Here is a 15,000-nt window from a genome sequence, read left to right on the forward strand (position 1 = left end):
CTCTCTCTCTCTCTGTAATATTTTCTCTGCCTATACTTCTTTTTCTCTTAACCAAACACCCACGGCTTTCACTGATCAGACACTCTGCACGTACATGCATACATGCATGTGCACACATACTCATGCACGCACACACGCACCTACACACTCACACATACTGTAGGTTGCAGGAAAACAATGCAACACTCAAGCACACACACCAACACAAATACACACAGGCACAGGCACAGGCACAGTTACAGGCACAGGCACAGGCAAAGGCACAGGCAAAGGCACAGGCACAGGCACACTTACACACACACACATACACACTTACACACACACACAAAGCTAAATAATGCTAAACTGTGCCCAAACCAAAGCATTCCCTAACCCTAACCTGTCAGTGAGGAAATGTTTTTACACTCTTACTTTTACCAGTAAAAACAAAACTGTCCCATCAAAAGGGGTCAAAAAATGTGGGGTCCAGGATTTGGGCCCCACATGGAGCGAGTGCCCCACCTTGTCGGTGTGCTCCAATAGCAGAGGCCTCACAAAGGTAGATTGATGCAGTACACACGCACGCGCGCGCACGCACACACGCGCGCACGCACACACACACGCACGCACGCACGCATGCACTGGAAAGGAGGAGATAGACAGCATGCGCAGCACAGCACAGCGATCACAGTAACTAGTCCTAATTATCGGCGGCCTGATGTTCCCCTTGGGAATGCGTAATGAGGTCTTCCCACGCCTTCACAAGTCCCATCACTTGTCAGAGGCAGCGGGGATTTATGCAGGCGACATCCTCCTCACCTGACAAACTCGTCTGAGGGCCCTCATCTCTTCTAAAGCCCTGCCAGAGCGTGCGTGTGTGTGTGTGTGTGTGTGTGTGTGTGTGTGTGTGTGTGTGTGTGTGTGTGTGTGTGTGTGTGTGTGTGTGTGTGTGTGTGTGTGAGAGAGCATGTGTATGTGTATGTGTGTGCTTGGTTTCTAAAGCCCTGCCATAATGTGTGGGTGTGTGTGTGTGTGTGTGTGTGTGTGTGTGTGTGTGTGTGTGTGTGTGTGTGTGTGTGCGCGTGTGTGTGCGTGTGTGTGTGTGCATGCACGGACGTACTTGCGTGCGTACATACGTGCGTGCATACATATGTGCGTGTGTGTTTTGTGTGTGCATGCATATGCTTGCGGCATACTGTACATATGCATGCACCTCAGAATGTATATGTATAGTCTTGCTGTCAACGGTAGCCAGGCAGGCCAAGCCTACCAGGGGATGTGGGAATATTGCTGTGTGAGGTGCCGTACTCTGGCAGCATGTGTCAAATCGAGGCGTGCGTAGTGCCGCTTTTAAATGTCACTCCGCTAAATGTGATGTAACATTTGGAGAAAAGTTCTGCTAAGACTGTCACAGACCTGCTTGTGTACATTATTATTTTACAGTAGGTTTGAAAAAAGAAGGCTACATTAATTGCCATACATTTTGTTTGTTTTATGGTTTGGCAGTACAGGGACTCAAAGTGCTGCGTTCTAGAATGATGGCTCTACCACACTGTTCTAGACATTTGTTGTTGTTGTTGTCTCCCCTTCTTTCCTCTGTTGTTTTCACTGGCACAACACTGTAAAAGCCTCCAGCACCAGGACATCTGTTGACAATTATCTCCGGTTTGTTTTGTTTGTGGACCATAAATTGGCCTCAATATAAATAAAAATGGTAATGGGCTAAACACATCCTAATTTGTTAAACCACCAGCCCATCAGTGTGTTAAGGTGGCACTTGGCCGTGCTGAAAAATACTATTTTAGAACTCTTTTGCCAATGACAGAAACAGGTGGAATGAACCCAGAAAATAAACCATAGTTTTAAGCAGTGTGTGCAAAACAGAGGAAAATGGAAAAGGTTAATGATGAGAAACAGACAACAACACTCTGAAGATTGAACTGTCATTCTTGATTTGTGTCCATGGACAGAGGGAGCTTTAAATAAATCAAAAAGAGCGGATTATGTTTTCAAACACGTTTGTTTATCTTCTAAGCAGTGTCCTTTGATCGTGAAGACGTTGGACACAGTAAATAGTGAAACTGTCATATTGCATTAAGTGTCAGGGTCGTGTGGTATTACGCACGTCTAACACTCATATTTCTTTATGTGTATAACATTCATGTGGAATTGCCGCCAGTGGGCCTCTTGAAAATGATTGGCTGCCTGAGTGACAGGGTTAGAGAAATGCACACAGGACTTGAAACAGTAAAAAAAAAAAAAAAACATCCAAACGTCACTGCACCAAAATGGACGGGCTTGGTACGGTGTGGTAGGGTGATATTAGGCAAAGGCAAAGAAATGCAAACACGTCACTCTGTTCAAGAATCAAGTAACAGTCAATCAGACAACCAGAGATTAAACACATATCCAAGACAGAGACAATTGATAAGGAAGAGGCGGTTAGTAGTTTTGGGAAGGGTGTGCGCATCAAAAAACACTTTTTGCTGGTGCCGGACAAAAGTGTCAAACAGTTGAAGGAGGTAGGTCAGCACACTGCTAATAAGCTCCAAAAAATAAACATTATTATTTAAAAAGCAATGTTTCAATCACCCTGGATCTTCATCAGGCATCAGGCAAGGAAGAGACGGTTCACAAGGAGTTTCTTCCAGAATCAATATGACGTAGTAAGGTTCTGAGCTGCCATCATATGGCTGCAATGCCCCTTTAGGAACAGGGCAGGGGTTCAGAATGAATGGACTTCAATGGGAAAGAGACAATTAAGAGACAGGACTTGATCCCACTCTGATGTACTGGTGACTCGTAGTAATTCTATACAGGGCTCTAACTCTAACTTTGACCCATTAGCAAGTGTGTGTTTTTGGATAGTAAGATTAACATCTACTATCCATTTTGGTTGGTGATGAATAAAGAGGTAATTTAGAGCCCTGATGCTATATCTTGGTAACCATGTTGAAAGTCTTTGGCCGGGCATAATGTGACATGGTGTGATGAGTAGGAGGTACCTGTCTGTAAGGGGCGTGATGACTAGTCGTCCTGAGTTGCCCAGGTACTCATAGCCGTACTGGAAATGGGTGTTGGTCTGTCTAATGATGCAGTCATCCACGTCCTGATAATTGCACAAAAGGGAAAGGAAGATAGGAGAGAGTGGAGATTAAATACACACTATGCAACAACTATGAGTTAAATAATCACCTAAACATGCTACGTAGTCATCCACTTCCTGACTATCATTCATAAATAATATAAAACTACCAAGACAGACAGAGAAGAGATATTCAATTGTTTAAAACATGTAGTTGTCCACCTAATGCTATTTGTTGAATAGAAAAATAGAGGGCCACAACAAGAGAGACATAGACAGCCTGTAGAGATGTTAAAAGGTCTTCAAAGCCCCAGAGTAAAAGTCAAAGTAAAATTTTATTTCATTGTTGAAGGGAGGATAGGCAAATAAAGCAGACAGAAATTAATACTCGTGATAGTTTCCACATATAATGGTAAACAAACCCTAAAGGGGTACTTCCCCAATAAAAAATTATGGGCAAATTGGTAGACTCCAAACAAGCAAAAACAGGCCAATCACTAAAAAATAGCAAAAGTGGAAAGAAAGACAGAAAGAAAGAAAGAAAGAAAGAAAGAAAGAAAGAAAGAAAGAAAGAAAGAAAGAAAGAAAGAAAGAAAGAAAGGTGACAAGCACATATGGACAGAAAGAAATGGACAGCGAGAGATGTTCAAGTTAATGGGAAGAAGGGAGGAAAGAAAAGAAGAAAGAAAAGAGAAGAAAAGGGGAAAATGGATGGAAATGGACAGAGAGACAGGAGGCCATGATAAAGAGGACAAGTGCAGGAAAGAAAGAGTGGGAAAACGTGTGAGGCTTAGTAAGAGCAAGGCATTTGATAAGTGGGTTAGAAATCTAGGTTGGCCATGGGGAAAAAGGGGAAAAAAAATCCAATTCATTCTTCAGCACAGGCCTTTGTCCAAAATGTCCTTCCCTGTCATGTCATGACTTTATCATGACTCTCCTCAACCCCTTCTCTCCTTTCTCTGCTCTCTTTTCTCTCATCATCCCGTCACCTTGTCCCAGTTGAGAAAATGTCTAAATATACAGGTATATTTTTCTTTCCCCCCCACCCAAACACAAAGCGTGCTATACCTCATAGTCAATGTACTGAGAAAATAACATGCAGTGAAAATATGATTGCAATCCTGGATAGCATTTCTGAACGTTTAACATGTGTTAATTACATTACATTACATTATATTGCATTTGGCAGACGCTTTATAACCAAAGCGACTTTCAAAAGAGGACATAATCAAGCCAACATCACAAGCGAGTGTGCAAATATAGCAAATATACAGCAACAAGTGCAGTTGCAAAGAGGTTAGAGTTTTTTTTTTTTTTTTTTTTTTTTTTAAATTAATAAAGAGTACAAACACAGCACACACACAAACACATACACACACGCGCACACGTACACTCAAACTAAACTAAACTAAACTAGACTAAACTAAAGTAAACATCATGTCAAGAGTCTGCCCTGGGGCTAGGCCAGCTCAAGCATTAGTTTAGTAGCTCCTCTCGAAAGAGGAAGGTCTTTACTTGTTCCTGTTAATGTCAGCTGTCTGTTTTGTGTGCTTCAGCCTCTATTGACTCTCTCTCTCTCTCTCTCTCTCTGTTAGATAGATAGACAGACAGACACAGAGAGAGAGAGAGAGAGAGAGTGTGTGTGTGTGTGTGTGTGTGTGTGTGTGTGTGTGTGTGTGTGTGTGTGTGTGTGTGTGTGTGTGTGTGTGTGTGCGTGTATCTTCCGTGTGTGCATGTGTGCATGTGTGCGTGCGTGCGTGCCGACCTTGTCCCAGTAGAGGCGCAGCTGGCAGAGCCAGTCGAAGGCGTTGACGTCGCAGCAGCCGGCCTTGGCCAGCTTGTCGATGACGTCGCGCGCGTGCACCTCCACCGTCACCAGGGCCACGATCTTCAGGCGCATGATGCTAGACAGGTTGCCCCTGATGGCCTCCGAGTAGCGGTTCAGCATCACCACCTGAGACAGCAACAGACACAGGACAGCATGTGTCAAATGGAGGAGCCATGTAGAGTAGAGTAGAGTAGCGCGGCTTTCAAATGTCACTCCACGGAATATGGTGTAACATTTGGTGGAAAGGCAGTCAGCCAGCCATCCAGACAGGCAGGCAGAGGTGTGTGTGTGTGTGTGTGTGTGTGTGTGTGTGTGTGTGTGTGTGTGTGTGTGTGTGTGTGTGTGTGTGTGTGTGTGTGTGTGTGTGTGTGTGTGTGTGTTAGAAGGGGAGAGAGAGAGAGAGAGAGAGAGAGAGAGAGAGAGAGAGAGAGAGAGAGAGAGAGAGAGAGAGAGAGAGAGAGAGATACAATATCTGAATTAAAGCAAGGCCATCTCTAAGGAGGAATACAGAGGAAAGATGTTTTGCCATTTTAGTTTTAGACACTAGGAGGCTCTGTGTGTGTGGTGTGTGTGTGGTGTGTGTGTGTGTGTGTGTGTGTGTGTGTGTGTGTGTGTGTGTGTGTGTGTGTGTGTGTGTGTGTGTGTGTGTGTGTGTGTGTGTGTGTGTGTGCGTGAGTGTGTGTGTGTATGTTTGTCCTTGTCCTAATCGTCCTTGTGTTTGGGAGCCTTGGACACATGCATAAACTAGTCATGCGAGGCTCGCAACTGTGTGGATTATGCAAAAGGAGTGCAAAGACACTGGCCAAATTCTGTTCAATTTCTGCCATAATAGGAAGCTTGTCCATTTGGAGACGGAGATGTCAAATCTATCCATAGAGACTAATGGACTTATTATTCTGATTTCATCATACTTGCCAATCTGCAGAATACTGTATTTCCATTATAGTTTGGATCTGTAATCCTTCCCTGTGTGGTGATCCAAATACAAGTACTAAACCGTGTGTGCTTGTGTGCGTGTGTGTGTGTGTGTGTGTGTGTGTGTGTGTGTGTGTGTGTGTGTGTGTGTGTGTGTGTGTGTGTGTGTGTGTGTGTGTGTGTGTGTGTGTGTGTGTGTGCGTCACTTACACAGTGAGTCCCATTCACATTACATTGAAAATTACATTGAAGTCAGTCTGGTGACCCTGTCTATTCACAATCAGTCTGGTCGCCCTGTCTATTCACAGTCCTCTGTGGTCTTGGTATAGTGGAAGTACTGTATACTTGAGACAGCCAGGCAAGGTATGAGAGCGGCCAAAAAAGAGTTTACATGCTTAAAAGCTTAAAATCTGTTAAAAATCTCTCTCTCTCTCTCTCTCTCTCTCTCTCTCTCTCTCTCTCTCTCTCTCTCTCTCTCTCTCTCTCTCTCTCTCTCTCTCTCTCTCTCTCTCTCTCTCTCACACACACACACACATACACACACACAGAAAGGCCTGTAGAGAGACAGAATGACACACACACACACACACACACACACACACACACACACACACACACACACCAAGTTGCTCAATTTCCATCATGATCCTTTCTCCTGTACCTGGACAATGACCCGTCATATCTAATGCTAACTTCTGAATGAATAAGGCAAATTGCCATTGACTTCCTGTGAAGGGGCTGAATGGAAATCAAATTGCGGGCAACCTGCGGCCTCGGCACACACACTGTGAGGGGAGGCTGGCTGGTGACGCACGCACGCACGCACGCACGCACGCACGCACGCACACACACACACAGCATGCACAGTCACTCACACACACATACACACAGTCACTCACACACAAGTAATATGATGACTGTACTGCACAGCGGTATGCTTCTGATGAATGCATAAGGGACTAAGAGGTGGGTGGGCTGCTCTCTCTCTCTCTCTCTCTCTCTCTCTCTCTCTCTCTCTCTCTCTCTCTCTCTCTCTCTCTCTCTCTCTCACACACACACACACACACACACACACACACACACACACACACACACACACACACACACACACACACACACACACACACACACTAATATAAGATGTATGGGGTTGAAAGCATGCAGCTCAATGTCAGACGGTTGATTGGCGCTATTGCTGCCGATAACAGCCATTAGTGTCTCTGTAAGGGCACAATCATGATTCATGGCAGCTGCTAAAATACACTCATATCCTTCACACAATGTGTCTGACCCATGTCTAGCACATAATACCGCTCCAGTATAGGCATCATAGAGCATGTATATTATGCATATTTCATGCACTGAAAAGACTAAGACCAATGAAGAGATCATGGATACATGAAATCAAAATTATTCATATAATGACTTTATAGAATATATTGAATATATATATATTGCTATTAGTGTCTCAGTGAAGGGAGAATCAGGATTCATGGCACCTTCTCACTTACAGGCACATCCTCACAATGGCAGCTTGAACTGAGCACCAAGGAAATGACATAGCAACAGCCCATATATGACTTACTGCACATTCACAAGTGCTCTGAGAAGTCTGTCCTTCTGCCTTCACCATAGCAATATACCGTACATTCAAAGTAATATAACATCTTTATTAACTTTATCTACGCTGGCCGATACTACTACTACTACTACTACTACTACTACTACTACTAATACTAATATTTGTATAGTATACACTTTTAAAAATATATATATTCATTGTATAATTATTTTCACTGCCCTAGTGTGGTGGGTGCATGAGGGAAACAAAGAAAAAAACTAGTGTAATGTAGTGTAATGTCCTCCTCCACGCACCTGTTTCTTCCTCATGGACTTGAGGGCAGATTTGTCCCCCCTCTCCTTGCTGGTCATCAGGGACTTGGTGACGTCCGTGGTCCACTGGATCTGGCTGGCAGTGATGACCATCTAGGGACGGACAGGTAATGTGGATTTAATGACACCCGACGACGTGACGGAGTGAAGGTCGGGCTAGAGGACAAGCCTACCGCTGTGAGGCAGCTTCTGGACACCAGAGTTGAGATTCATGTGAGGGATTTTTTTCTCTCCACCTTTTTTCCCCCGGTTTTCTCTCTCTTTTTAAACGAGTAGTCTGCTAACGACAACTTTTTTAAATGTTGTGGAGACAGCAGATGGTGTTTTTTCCCCCCTCTTTCTCCTGTGTTTTGTTTGAAGGTGGTGATTTCTTGGTAAGTTTGTTGTTGTTCTCGTTATTTATCTGTTCTCAAATAGTACCAACTTGTTTTTTTGTGCCAAGTAAACAATATTGTTATTCTGCATCCAATTAAACAGAGACGTAGATTATTTACTAACATCGATTTACCTGTTTTAACACTTAAATGCATGTATACTTTCCAAGAATGTGGCCTTTATGCTGATGCTGATGGCTAAATAAAAGTGATATATAAATAACAAATCCAGCTGAAAACACACACAAGGGCAAAAGGGTGTTTCAAAATTTGTGTGTGTAAGAAATTATTTAGCCCAAATCTTACTGCCAAGGAAGATGTCATGTATAATGTCAATAATAATTTTAAAAAAAGCTTTGATGCACATTGTTACCTGGTGTTCAAAGACTTGAGTGACTACAGAAGCGGCAGACTATGTATGCAGTACTATGCATTAGTATATGGATCCATGAAGGCTGATTTCATGAGCCTAGTGGTCCACTATTAGCCTGGTCCTGACCATCCCATAATACTACCATTTCATTTCGTATTCATGGTCTGGAGGTTGTTTGATCTGACAGGATTGCAGGAAGCGGGAAGGAAATTTTTTGGATAAATCTGAATAAGAACAAACATGTCTGACGTCTATCTTTGGCAATGTAGGACCGTTTAACAGACATGTCTGACAGAACATCCTACCGTAGGATAAAATTACAATGTAGGACCGTTTGTCAGAACACCGGCCAAATCCTACCTGCAACATCGCTCCACAGAAAACAGGTATCAGATGTAGTGCGATGCCAAGTCTCTTGGCAGAAGTACGTAGGATGGTGCACGAGGCTAGTCCACTATGGCATTGCAATATATATTCACATGGTGCACCACAAAAACTTTTTTTCAGAATAGCAGAGAAGGGGTATACCATCTTGCAATTACCTTTTTGTGTTGTTTTGCCAAATTTGAGCAATCAGAGACATATAATTTGTCTCATAATTGGCCTTGCTGGGGGAGGGTGTTGTGTGCTTGAAAACGATAATGAAAGAAATCTTGAGGAAGAAACCCCCGTATGACTTGCACAATCTACATGGTACTAGTTTATCATTGCATTCTACAATATTGTATCACCAGGAGGTTGATCCACAGAACAAGAGAATTCAGTGCTGTAAACAAAATGTTATTTTCTGTGGAGGAGACAGCACGCCGGCAAGAATGAGTTCACCTTGTTACTGTTTCTGGTTCGGGTCTATCGATCTTGTGTTTCTATTGATATCTCTGTTGTGGTATCTGGTGTTATACGTACTACTCTATCTGAAGTATCCGTGTTTGTGCAGGCAAACTCAATAACTCCTATAATCAAGGAGACCTACATTCAAAGTCAATCAATGAACATGTCTCACACATACACAAGCACGCACGCACACACACATACACACACACACACACACAAACATAGAAACACACACAAGCACACACACACACACACACACACACACACACACACACACACGCACGGACGCACACACATACGCACGGACGCACACACACATACACATACGCACGGACGCACACACCCATACACACACACACACACACACACACACACACACACACACGTGCAGGCCAGTGTAAGCCCACCCACCTGTCCGGGCCAGTCTCTGACCCACTTGTCCCGTTTGCCAGTCATCTTGATGAGGGCCATACGGCAGTTCTTCAGGGAGCCCTTGAGGGACCAACGCATGGTGCGCTCAACATCACACAGCCAGGCCTGCACAAAGACATGCAAGAATGCGCGCATACGTGCATGCACAGGCACACACACACACACGCGTGCAGGCACACGCACACACACACACACACAATGTAATGTTAATTTGTTCATGCACGTAGGGAAATCATGGATATATATAAACACATGTTTTACACAAAGGCAAGCGAACAAAATTAACATAGATACAATGTTCATCTTATTGCACACAATTACACACCATTACTTCACAATCACATATTCAAATATTGTTCACATATTTGTGTGTGTGTGTGTGTGTGTGTGTGTGTGTGTGTGTGTGTGTGTGTGTGTGTGTGTGTGTGTGTGTGTGTGTGTGTGTGTGTGTGTGTGTGTGTGTGTGTGTGTGTGTGTGTGTGTCAGCTCACCTCCACAGGTCCCTCAAGCAGAACAGGTTGGGTGAACTCCACATACTCCCCATCCGTGGAGAACATGCCCACAGCCTCTGACTTACTGCTCATATGTCCAACCTTCACACACACACACACACACACACACACACACACACACACACACACACACACACACACACACACACACACACACACACACACACACACACACACACACACACACACACACACACAGAGACTAGAATAAGTAATTTGCATGTACTGTGAATTATTTTAATAGTTTAGCCACTTTACAGACATTGCCCCAGGCTTGTGTGTGTAGGCGTACTCATGTGAATGTGAATGTGTTTTGCATGCGAGTGTACCCCACTAATGTGCATACTATCTGTGTGTGTACTGTGTACCCTGCTAATGTGCAAACTTGATGCTGATGAACGCACAACCTTTCCACTTTTCATTGTCTTTTTTATTTATTTATTTATTCATTTTTAAATCACTATTGTTTAAATGAGTAATAATTTCAACATTACAGTTAGTTATTCAATTATTCATCATAGACTGACCAGCAGTACTGATTTAAACTTTATAATGAATAAATAACCAATTTAAAATAATAATAATTTTAAAAAAAACAAATACTAGAGATACAAGGTTTCCATTTCCTGAACATTAGTCAACAATTCCTAATGTACAGTCCCAGGAAAAAGTCTGTACACCCTTTGAAATTTCTGACCTTTCTGTCAAAATTGGTCATAAAACATGGTCCGATCTTCCCGGAAATCGCAAGAAGGAACAACCAGAGTCTGCTTTAACTAATTCAACCCAAACATTTACAAGTTTTCATATTTTCATTGGCCATAAGATGTAAACATTCACAGGACAGCAAGGCATAAGTAAGTACACCCTTGTATTCAATAGGTTTTAACCCTAAGTTAGTCGCAATAACCTCAACCAGATGTTTCCTGTAGTTGCAGATCAGATTAACAAAACAATCTGGATGTATCTGGTCTCCCTCTTCTTTACAAAACTGCCTCTCGTCAGCAAGGTTTGTGGGATGTCTGGAGTGCATAGCTTTCTTGACTTCATGCCATATAATCTCAATTGTTTTTTGTCAGGGCTTTGACTGGGCTATTCCAGAATGTGTATTTCATTATTATGAAGCCATTCTAAAGTCGATTTGCTTCTAAAGTATGGGTTGTTGTCACATTTCAGCACCCATCCTCTTGTGTGCTTCAACTGTGTGACAGACTACCTCACTTTTCTTCTGTAAAATATCTCGATAAACTTCTGAATTCATTGTTCCACTGATAATAGCAAACTGAAAAGGGCCTGAGGCAGCAAGGTAGCCGCATATAATGATGTTCTCGCCACCATACTCAAAGGTGGAGATGATGTTTTGGTGAAGGTGTGGTTCTCCAGTTCTCCTCCAAACATGACATTGTGTGTTCCCTTGAACAATTCAACTTTGATTTCAACGTTGGTCTACAGAATATTTTGCAGTAATTCTATGAAGCATATAAATGCTTTTTCGCAAACCTCAAAGGTGCAGCAATATTTTTTTGGACAGAAACCCCATTAATTTTAGATTGTCAGAATCAATCCCATTTTTAGCGATTCTGGGTTACATCTCCTCTTCTGAGTATGGTGGCGGGAGCATCATTGTATGCGGCTACCTTGCTGCCTCAGGCCCTTGACAGTTTGCTATTATCAGTGGAACAATGAACTCAAGTTTATTGTGATATTTTACAGAAAAAAATGTGAGGTAGTCTGTCACACAGTTGAAGCAAACAAGAGGATGGGTCCTGAAATGTGACAACAACCCATACTTTAGAAGCAAATCGACTTTAGAATGGCTTCATAATAATGAAATACATATTCTGGAATAGCCCAGTCAAAGCCCTGAAATAAAACAATTGAGATTATATGGCATGAAGTCAAGAAAGCTATGCACTCCAGACATCCCACAAACCTTGCTGACGAGAGGCAGTTTTGTAAAGAAGAGGGAGACAAGATACAAACAGATTGTTTTTTAAATCTGATCTGCAACTACAGGACAAGTCTGGTTGATGATATTGCCACTAACTGAGGGTTTAAACCTACTTAATGCAAGGATGTACTTACTTATGCCCTGCTCTCCTGTGAATGTTATGGCCTTATGACCAATAAAAATATGATGACATGTAAATGTTTGGGTGGAATTAATTAAAGCAGACTCTGATTGTTCCTTCTTGTGATTTCCAGGAAGATCAGACCATGTTTTATGACCAATTTTGACAGAAATGTAAGACATTTCAAAGGGTGTACAAACTTTTTCCTGGGACTGTATTTATTTACCAATGATAATACAAGAGTGCATTAGAGCATCAGTGATAGTTGTACCCCCTGACGTCTACTACTAAAAACACTAAATGAGCCATTTGCATGTGTTAGTGCGCATTGTAACGTCAAGTCCTGCATCAGACCCTACCAGTTTTTAGGCTCTATTAGGCTCTTTGTGTGACCGGCCTTATATCTCCAGCAGGTGTGTGTGTGTGTGTGTGTGTGTGTGTGTGTGTGTGTGTGTGTGTGTGTGTGTGTGTGTGTGTGTGTGTGTGTGTGTGTGTGTGTGTGTGTGTGTGTGTGTGTGTGCGCGCGCGCGCGCGTGTGCGCATGTGTGTGTGTGTGTGCGTGCGTGCATGCGTTTTCGTGTGTACGTGTACCTTGCCAATCTTCAGGCTCTTGATGTTGTCGAAGCACTTCTTGAGGTGTGGCTGGACAGCCTCGGGGTTGCGCGACTGGCCCAGTATCTCCAGCAGGTCGTCGTTGGACAGGAAGTAGAAGCGGGGGAAGATCTGGCGCTTGGTCTCCAGGTACATGTCCAGGGACTTCTGGATCTCCTCCAGCTTGCTGTTCATCTCCGACAGCTTCTCGGGCAGGCCTGAGGACGGCACGCAACACAGGGAACGGTGGTTGATATTGAATACAATTTGTGCTCTATTTACATTTATTATTATTATTAGGCTATTATTGTTATTATTATTACAGTCTATTCTATTGTGCTCTTTTAAATTCTATTCAATGTCCAGGGACTTCTGGATCTCCTTCAGCTTGTTATCCATCTCTGATAATAGGGTAAATGGATACGGCACGTGGGGGGCAAGTATTGATAAATTAAAGCCTTTTTTTTCTTTGTTTTTATATGTCATATACCTTTATGGAAGGAATTATTTGAGTAGGAAAGGGAGAAAATGAGAGAAAGCGTAGCATGTGTTTGTGTCTGTGTCTCTGTGTGTGTGTGTGTGTGTGTGTGTGTGTGTGTGTGTGTGTGTGTGTGTGTGTGTGTGTGTGTGTGTGTGTGTGTGTGTGTGTGTGTGTGTGTGTGTGTGTGTGTGTGTGTGTGTGTGTGTGTGTGTCACTGTCTGTGTGCCTGTGTGTGTGTCCCAAAACTGTCCACAGCTGTCCACATTCTTCTGGGGAAAAAAAGACAGAAATGTCATAATGCCCTCTACATCCAGGCTAAGCTGGAGATAAAAATCAAGCTAAATGAGGTAAACACCAGAGATGCTCCGCGGCACTGACACAGCTTTCAGATTAGCTTGATTTGGCCAATACACTTAAGTCACTATGTGTTTGGCTTACTCTTATCCCCTCCTATTTATAAAAATCAATCTCAATCATTCCCACAAACACGACATTGCATGAGTTCGGGCTTTTTTCCATTCCGGGATAATTTTGTCTCCCTCTGGCCTTGGCCCGTTAGTCGTCGACGACGACAACAACAAAAACAAAAAAAGGAGGGGAACAGAGGAAGAAAAAAGGAAACACAAGGGATGTGCTGTCCTTGCTCTCCTTCCTCTGACAGTGTGGCACTTGATTCGACCGCTCTCATCTTTCTCTCCTCTCCTCTTGTCTCCTCCTTCTGCGTCCTGTCCTCTCCTGAGCCCTAAAGCATCTCACTCATGTGCAGCGATAATCTCCCTTCATCCCTCTCGTCCTCATCCTCCTTTAGCTGAGTGTTTAGAAGGGAGGCCTATGCAGAACACAGGGACGCCAAGCCATGCATTGGGGATAATTGAAAGCAGTGAGAGAGAGAGAGAGAGAGAGAGAGAGTGCCGTTCTTTCTCCTATGTATTGATTTATATATTAATTTATTTGATTTGCTTGTCACGTCTCTCTCCAAATTGCAGCCTTGTTCACACCAAAATACACACTTTAAATTGATGAGTGCTCCCCTTTTCATCTCATGGGTCTTTTGGGATGTAAAAAGAAAGTAAAGAAATGAGGAAAAACTGAATTTGATTGCTTTTGACAGTCTGTGATTTTTTTAATCACAGCCTTCAAAGAGATTAAAGTACATAAGGCTACCCGTGTTGTTCTGTGTTTCCTGATTACAAGTGTACCTGGTTACTGATATACAATTGTGTTACACTTTGTTACACCATTCCTGAACCTTCAAAAGAACATTCAGCCAACATTCAATGAAGGTCCGAGGCCCTCTGAAGTCCGTATTAAAAGTCCTTCAGCCCTAAAGGTCGCACGCGACCGAAACGCATCAGCTTTGGTGTCCATGTAATAATAAAGGACTTATAATGCGGACTTCAGAGTGCCTCTGACTCTCTCTCTCTACTTCAAGTCTGCAACTTTGGATATCGATGAGCACCTGATGGTTTTATGCAATTATCCCACAGACACAACTCGCTCCCTCTCTCTTTCCCAACATGCAGGCAATGTTTTGTTTGTTTATTTTTGTTTGTTCTTTTCCCCCCATAAACTAGACTAGAGGCCTGTCCATGTGTATACAGTCCAATGACCCCAGATTGGCTGACATTAAT

At 43.1% G+C, this 15,000-nt stretch overlaps 1 protein-coding gene across 1 annotated transcript in view; it reads right to left on the bottom strand.

The window, feature by feature from the left end:
* The window catches only part of dnah2 (dynein, axonemal, heavy chain 2), a 453,668-nt gene that overhangs the window by 203,403 nt on the left and 235,265 nt on the right, over positions 1-15,000 (bottom strand). The window contains exons 32-37 of the mRNA XM_063186341.1: positions 12,889-13,106; positions 10,205-10,306; positions 9,693-9,818; positions 7,683-7,793; positions 4,830-5,018; positions 2,985-3,088 (exon numbers count right to left, since the gene is read on the bottom strand). Coding sequence (XP_063042411.1) covers positions 2,985-3,088; positions 4,830-5,018; positions 7,683-7,793; positions 9,693-9,818; positions 10,205-10,306; positions 12,889-13,106 — 850 coding nt within the window. The remainder of the gene's footprint in view (positions 1-2,984; positions 3,089-4,829; positions 5,019-7,682; positions 7,794-9,692; positions 9,819-10,204; positions 10,307-12,888; positions 13,107-15,000) is intronic.

This window comes from Engraulis encrasicolus, chromosome 21 (assembly GCF_034702125.1).
Source record: "Engraulis encrasicolus isolate BLACKSEA-1 chromosome 21, IST_EnEncr_1.0, whole genome shotgun sequence".
NCBI lineage: Eukaryota > Metazoa > Chordata > Actinopteri > Clupeiformes > Engraulidae > Engraulis > Engraulis encrasicolus.